This window comes from Ambystoma mexicanum, chromosome 7q (genome assembly GCF_040938575.1).
Source record: "Ambystoma mexicanum isolate Mex_15411 chromosome 7q, UKY_AmexF1_1, whole genome shotgun sequence".
NCBI lineage: Eukaryota > Metazoa > Chordata > Amphibia > Caudata > Ambystomatidae > Ambystoma > Ambystoma mexicanum.
Genome location: NC_090941.1, coordinates 845,607,199 through 845,615,713, shown reverse-complemented (window position 1 = coordinate 845,615,713; position 8,515 = coordinate 845,607,199). Strand labels below are relative to the sequence as shown.

Sequence of the window (8,515 nt, the reverse complement as noted above, 5' to 3'; positions counted from 1 at the left end):
AACAGCACAGATTCTAAGGTAATAAAGATTGCAGCCATAATCAATGATGTATGGGCTTTTCAGTGGTTTCTATCTATACCCCAAGCCCTCAACTATAATACACGACCCAGTAAAATTGTGGACGGAATATCAGATCTCAGACTAATGTGATTGCAGCTCTACTTTATCTTTACCAAAACCAACATTTTTAAAATATTACAATTCTGGAGTTATACCATTTAATATACATTTTAATCGTAATTGTAGGTTTTCCATTTCAACATTTTTCTGTTCTAAATGTTTGCAGTCACACAGGCATTTTCACACTAGAAAGGGATTACCTTTATTTTACCAAATCGATTTAAACACTAAAAGAAATTGTTAAGTATTAAAAAAGGAGAAATCAATTTTAAAAAAAGAAATGAGCTCATTTAACACATTTTAATCTTTATGAAAGGGTAAATAAAAACGTATTTTTCAAATTTGAATTACAAAAGCTATTTTATATACGGAGTAGCAGCAGAAACATCTCCTGGAACATTCTCAGAGATGTAGGATTATTTGCATTACTTAATAACACCCGCTCCTTAAAAACATAGGTTACAGTCCAATTATTTTACCAAAGATGGCATCTCAAAGTGTTTAGTGATCTACTCTTGCAGCATTCAGAAAAACAATTCAATGTTACAGCGGCTTGCAAAAGCATCACTTTAACTAAAACAGGGAGAACTTGCATACAAATCAAGTCAGGACAAACACCTCAGTATTTTTATGGTTTGTGGAAATCAAACACTAAATTAAGAGTAGCAAACTACCTAATGGCACTCAAATATGTTCGCTTTGAGCAAATACAAAATATTTAATTTTGTTGACATGGCAATGTCTACATTTACACATGGATCGATTAAATATTTCATATTTAAAGCATTTCAACATTCATTCTGTTACAAAAATATAGGAGTACCCCAATCCACCCTCCAGTAACGGTAGTGCTGTGTGCCATTTCTTTCTGATCTTACTTCAGTCTTCATTTTGCTGGCATCCTGACGTGAGCCCAGCAGCCAAACAAGGTACTCATGGAAGAAAGAGGTTTGCCATTGATGTCCTACATGGCATGACGGAAGATGTTTAACAACCAATTCAAATATTCAAGGCATGTTTAGCGGACAATTGGAGTGAGGATCTTTTAGAAGAATGCACACACAAAGTATTAACATCATCAGGCCATAAAGCACAACTCAGTCACAGTCCTTTTTTAGTCTTCAGAGCTTGTAGTTTATAACCAGACAGTAATGTTTAAGGTACCTAACTCCTGTATGCAGAAGGTGTAGGCAACCTCTTAACTTGCAGGTAAGCACAGCTAGAAGTCGTTTTGGTTTATCAGACTCCTGGAACCTAACTGGGTAGCCATAATCCACCTATCACCACTGGAAACATCACCCGAGCCAATTGGTGTAAAGTAGGTCTACAGAACTGTCACATATAAGTTGAGAACAATTTTGAAAGGCAAATACTGTAACAACTGTGTAGCATTTGTAAAAGCAAATGGAGTAACATGAAACTGAGACAATTTAAGGCTTTCTTTTGGAAGCTATAGAAACTCCAAGTTAATTAATATTATCTACACAAGTGTACATAAACATGCATTTTAAGATTCCCCATTTCAAAAAAGCTTTTCTGGAGTTTAAGATCATAATCCAATATTTATCTTCGGTTTCTTCTTGAAGAAGCAACAGTGCTTTTGAAAGGGTCAAACTCTTCCTGCAAGAGAAAAAGCCACAAGTCACTGAAAGCCCAAAAATATAGTGTAAGCGAATGCCATCATTCATAGGAAATAGTTCTAGTTTGGAATTGTTTATACAATCTGTTTTTCATTCAGAGGAGATATTCTGGTGTCTGTTAGTGGCTTCAGAGCAGCTAACATTGTAAGTGTATGCAAATGCCACCATAACGAATGTCTCTGAAGATACAACAATAAGAGGTAAAGATGTATAAAGGAGACTTAGCAGACTGCCCTAAAGTAACACAATAAAACAATTGTTACTAGAGGGCTGCATTACCTGCCAAATAAAGCACCATCAACTCCCAATCTATGAGCAATCAAGTATACATAACACAGTCTACAAACTTTGATTTGTGGGAGGCCACCATTTGCAGTGGTTATTCACCCCGAGATCAGAAAATCAAACTGACATTTTATTTTTAAAAGCACATCCCATCGACAATTAATTGGAAAAGCCTACCTTCCTGTAATTTGCATCATCGACTACCTTCAAGCCAAAAATGCCTCAAACAGCCAACCATTGTCAATATAAATAATATGGAGCAATTCCATGAACACCTTTTTCAATGGGGATCACTCTATCAGGGTTTGGACTGTGAGGAGGTAAATACAGTCCAATAGTTTCAGTCACTTGTCCACTAATGACCTTGGTATCTGGGATGGACATCGCATCCATGGCATGAGCTACCACAAACTCTGAAGACCAATGTATAGACCTTGGGATTTTCCTCTGTGATTCCATTCATATACTTTACTTACTCTGATCCACTGTCCACTCTGTTAAAAAAGTATTTATTCATATTATCAACAATGCATACATAATTTGTTCCCCTCACTATGTATATTTTCTTTCTATATATATATATATATATATATATATATATACATACACACACACACATATATATATGGAAATGGCGGACTAACAAAATAACTTGCTAAAAAATATCACCCTGTAACTACTGCAGACCCTTGTTAACCTCACCTATTAAATATAGTAAGTCAATTCTCAAACTGCTAACATAGCTCTTGTTGTTTTTGTAACACCACATTTTCTGAGTGGACTACAGATACACCTTGAAAGGTAATTGTAACTTTAAATGGTCATTTACCTGAATCCTCATACATAGGGGCACATATGTCCCGCGTACAAATCGTGAATAGAAAATCACAAGATAATTTATGGGTATGAGAGAGTTCTCTAAATGATAATACACGAACAAGAACTTGTCCACAGAGGTGAAAGAATAGATCAGTATTGTCCTATCTGCTATCATTTTGGTGCAGATGGAAGGCCTTATTGAAGACTAATAACATTAACAGATGACAAAGACTTCAACATCAATAATGTTTTCATTGCTTTCCAGTTTCTTGCAAAAGGAGGGATCTGAAGAGAACCATGGAAGAGAAACTTAAATCTACTCCATCTTAATGCACTTCCTACACAAGTCACCTCAATGAGCGATCAAGAGAAAATAGAAACATTTAGCCCATGGCAGGAGATATTGGATACATTGGTTAGCTATCTATGGAAAGCACTTGATGTCTCATGTGCCCTTATGGATTTCAAATCATAAGATGTAAACAAATTACAAACAGTCTGCTTTACCCTCCAGCTAGCACAAGCAAAGCAGGAATGCCAATGGAGTAGCCTTGTATCTAGAAGAAAGGTTGCCCTGCATAGACCTCCTATAGGCTCTGGTATTGAAATCCAAAAATACATTTCATACGTCACCGCTCAATCTACCAGAAGACAAGCAGAAAGCACTATTCTGAATAAAACAGTTTTAAAACTCCTGCAACATTGGAGTCCCTCATCTAACTCAGCACACATTAATTTGTACTAAACTGGCCCTGATCTTTGAACAGAAAATAATCAAAATACATGGAAAGATTAAAAAACAAAACAGCAATGAACAAAGTATCCCGGCAAATTAGAGAACCTGTGAAGAGTCCAGGGCAGATAGTTGTTTTCATCAATTTCAGCCACTTTCTCATATAGCATCCTGCAAGAATTCGTGGTCACCTCTGGATATTCTTGCAGCACAGCTCTACAGGCACTTTGCGTGGCTACCTACAATTTTTCGATCTTTATGATCTTGATCAATGCCTCTTTTTGACTCAGTTTTGCACTTCTGAGTTCAAAAGAGCAGAACTTGCATCACAGCTGAAAAAACATCCTTTGACCCCCCTGGAAACTCGAATATGTACCGTCCCATCTCAAACCTCACTAACCCAGCTCAACTGTTGGAACGAGTGGTCACTGCACAGTTGTTTACCGTTGTGGAGAATAAAACATGCTTAACCTGATGAAGGCCTGTTCCTGCCCATAGAGAGGTATAGAGTCCTTTCTCATGGTGGTTCTAGATGATCGGAAGGTAACAAAGGACAGAGAGGGAGTGGAAATGCTGGCTACATTGGAGCATCCGGTGGCCTTTGACACCATTAGCTATCCCATTTTCAGTAAGAGATTTACATTAAGCTGTTGACTCAGCTAAGACCCTTGCTGACTCACGACAACTGCACTATTTGCAGAGAGCTCATCGGTGCCAAATTAGATTACTGCACCAGCCTGCTGCAGGGTATTGGGAGAGGAGAAATAACCACGCTTCAGACTAGCCAGAAAAAGTGCTGTTTGTGCTGTAGAAGGCTTGGGTAAGCGAGATCACATCTCTGATGCCAGGAGAGCGTTGCACTGGCTGCCAGTGGACGCTAGGATCACCTTTCCCCTGCTTTCCTTGACACAAAAATGTCTCAATGGCTTAAGTCCAATTTACCTCTCAGATAGGCTGTCCTGGCTACCATTCCAAAGGACACTGAGATCAAACAATACCATCTCTTGCACGCACCCAAATCAAAGCGGACTATGGTCAGCCAGGGAGCATTTCACTATGCAGCACCTAGGTACTGGAATGCCCTACCTCGGGGCTGTACCTCTCTAAATTGTTTCAAGCGCGGTTTAAAGACTACTTTATTTTATTGATCTGTTTACCTAATTCCTGATGCGGCTTTGTTTTTATGCTTGATTTTCTAGTTTTATTTCACGTTTTTATGTGTGTGTCTTGTTAGCGCTCCTACGCCTCTCTTTTTAGCGCTTTGCAAATAGTAATAAACAAAATAAGAATTAGACATTGGAAGGTTGAACTATTTGTTAAGTTCTGACTTCGAGTTTTGCTGCATTTCCTCCGGGAATACCTAAAAAAGCGTATGCATGCTATAACTTTACTGTTCTGCACAATTACAACCTATGTGAACCCAATAGGTCTTTCCATTTGACTCCATGGGGATGTTTAATTACGGCATGCGGTAATGCTTTTGGGTGGTAGTAATTACCACCACACAAAAGCAGGTGTAAAAGATTAGTTTTATATTTGAAACCAGTAGTCTGACGGAGTGGTAAAACATTCAGTATTCAAAAGTACTGGATGTTTGACACTACTGCCAAACTCATAATTACGGCACTGAGTGTCTGCAAATGGTTTCCATCAAGGCGCAAGTCAAAGTGGGAAGTAGACATCATATAAATTAGGCAGAGGTTTGTTCTAATAAGATTCAAAAGGTGATTTTAAAGATTAATCCATCTAAAGTCCCTGGTCCGGATAATCTGGCCCCAATTACATTAAAACATGATGCAGAACTTTGGTCCTCCTTATTACGTGGAAATGTTATGGAAATTGTAGGATATCAGAAACTTTTACCCTCATTGCATTTTTCAAATATCTCTCCAATATATAAAAAGGGAGACAGAATGGACCCCGCAATTCTGGATGATCCTAGTAAGGTCTTTGCTGCCCTAATACTCAAGGAACCTGATTGTGCAGTTCTATACAGACTACATTTCAGGTAGGGTTTCATAAAAGATTAGGAACTTCCCTAAATGGGTCCATTCTTGCACACATGCATGCATCAACTAAGAGGTCTACACCTTCACCAATATACATTGCAAGCATGGATATGGCACAAGCCTTAGATAGAGTACTTTGAGACAAGCTATGGGCAAAACCTAGAATGTGGGGCATCTCAGAATCATTGGTGAAGCTAATCATACTCCTCCATGACAAAACTAAGAAAAGGACTAGATTAAGTGCGGCTAGTTTTCTATCTCGTTCTGTCAATACCTTCAATGGTCTTGGAGAGGGATGAATCCTTGCACCACTACCTTTTAATAGGTACATTTCAGATATTAATATTTTGTGGGAATCTATACATTAATTCCTGGTAAAATTGGGCCCTTTGAAACTCCACTGGCTGTCTTTTGCAGACGACTTGCCCTTCTTTGATTTAACCCCAATTGGTCTACAAAGGAAGTTGTCAGTATTGACATCACACACAATAGACAACAACCTTTTGGTCAACAGTAGTGGAAGGTCATCATTTTCTCCAATAAAAGATCACCTAAAACAATTACCTGGATTGTGGGTGACAGTAAATTGGAGAGAGTGTTTTCCCTTAAATATCTGGGTTTCACCATAAGAAAAACAAATCTTCTAAAAAACTAGATGAATTTAAAGTTATTTATCTAATATATTGTACATTTTCCATCCTCCCAGCACTAAAACTTTATTCAGTCAAAGTTGCTCCAGCCTTAATATATTGCCTAGAAGTGGTTTTCTTTGACAAGGGGCATTTTCAAATGTCATGGAAGGAATTATGTGGAAAAAGGTCCTGGGATAGGCATCATCTATTCCAAAATGTATCTTGTGCTATGAGTTTGGGGCTTGTATCCTTTCAGACTTTAGTCATTCGGAAAAATCCATCTTTATATGTTAAGATACGCGATCCCCCTTTGTGTAGTTTGAGGATCTTAAAAGGATCCTACATGGAAATAAAGTAGACTCTTTGTATAATTATATCTGTCCACTAGACTCACTCTTGGTGTGCACAGACATATGAAAATTGGCTGTAAATCCCAGAAAGATCAAGCAGCAACTCTATGACACAGATTGGTGCTTAACTACGGACAAAGTAAATCCTTCTGTATTAGAAAAAGGTTAATCTTGTCAAAATCCATTTATTTGTTCCATGTAACAAAATGAGGCGCAGGTATATCCGATTTAAACAACCAATTTTCCAACCCTTGATTGTTTGGGGTCTAGATTGGGTATCATCATAGATAAAACAATTTGTAGATGATGTAGTGACGAAAACCAACTAAAGCATCTTCTAATATATTGCAATAAGACCATGGTATAGAGATCAAGCCACTTTAGTAAATTTTTTCCGATGCAGGTGAGGTTTTGTAGGCCAGGATGATGCCGTGAGATAACGTATCCCTGATTTTAGCCCTCTATAGATTCTTAATGTGCCTTTTTTTTCTTGATTTCTGTTTTGTTTACTTTTTCTTGCTGCCATATGCTGCATATTTAATTCTATATTTAACACTTCGAAAGATTTTATTAACAATTTGTTGAAGCACAGAATGTTTTTAAGATGCTTATTTTATTGAGTGTGTGAGCTGTTCTTTAATTTTGCATAGAAGTTTTATGTTGAAAACATCATAAATAAATGTAAACATTTGGGCTAGAGAGACTTGGCTGTTGAATTTTAAATCTTGTATTTTGTGTGTGGGACACATGTTGTACTATGTAAATGGGTTAAGAATGAATACCATCATGTACACATTGCAGAATATTATTTTGTATAGGTTAAGATTGATGAAATATGTCTTTTCTTCTATAATAGTATACATTTTGTGATTTGTGTAAGGTTTACTCCTTTGACACCAAAAACACAATATTGAAACAAAAACCAAAAAAATGGAAGGATGAATGCTTTCTTATGGCCTGACTAGGTTTTGCTGCAATTCCTCCAGGAATACCTAAAATGTGTATGCATGCAGTAACTTTAGAGATCTGCATGATTACAACCTATGTCGATCCAAAAGGTTGGCCCGTTGGAATCCATGGGGTAGTTTAATTACTGAATGCAGTAATTACTGCATGAGGTAAATACTGCATGCAGTAATAATGCTTTTGGGTGGTGGTAATTACCACCACACAAAAGCAGGCGTAAAAGATGAGTTTTATATTTGAAACTAGTAGTTTGGCGGAGTGGTATAACATTCAGTATTTAAAAATACCAGATGTTTTACACTAGCACCAAACTCATAATTACAGCCTTAGCAAGTGTCTGCAAAGGTTCCCATAAAGGCGCAAGTCATAAAAAGAAAGAATGCAATGCGAAATGACTTCACAGGAAGTGAACATATCCTAAAGTGCAATAGGTCCACTAAGACTGCAATCATTACTGACCCATCTAATACAGACTGACTCATTTTGACCGTGCACCATACGCATTAAACCAATAAACACTTGATGTGCAAATCAACTAGGTTGTAAAAATAAGATTTCATCCTTTTTGTGTGATTAACAAACTCTTTCCATATTTGGAGTAAACAGAGTACCCAGGCAGTTACTGCACCAGTTCTATCACATTTTGATTACAATGAAGATTGCCCAAGCGCTCAGCGCACGCAGGAAGTCTTGATTCTATTAAAGACACGGAGGCGAGCATCATGCTTAATCTCCTTTATTACTGCTCCAACAGCTTTTTAAATCTTTCATTTTTTTTAAAAAACAGTTTGAAAGTGCCAAACAGGCATAAAAAACAAATCAATAAAAAACATGATATGAAAGGGTGTACAGCCCCCATGAGACCTAGCAGCATAGTAGTCGTGAGCCTCAGCCCTGCTGCCCAATGAGGGCTACCCTGCTGGTACAAATCCTTGCTGCTCTAGGTCCCTTCCTCTTATTT

General features: G+C 37.5%; 1 protein-coding gene across 1 annotated transcript in view; it reads right to left on the bottom strand.

Annotated features, from left to right (window-relative positions):
• Positions 1-401: 401 nt before the first annotated feature.
• The window catches only part of MRE11 (MRE11 homolog, double strand break repair nuclease), a 1,502,633-nt gene continuing 1,494,519 nt past the window's right edge, over positions 402-8,515 (bottom strand). Inside the window, exon 20 of the mRNA XM_069639266.1 lies at positions 402-1,740. Coding sequence (XP_069495367.1) covers positions 1,684-1,740 — 57 coding nt within the window. The 3' untranslated portion in view covers positions 402-1,683. The remainder of the gene's footprint in view (positions 1,741-8,515) is intronic.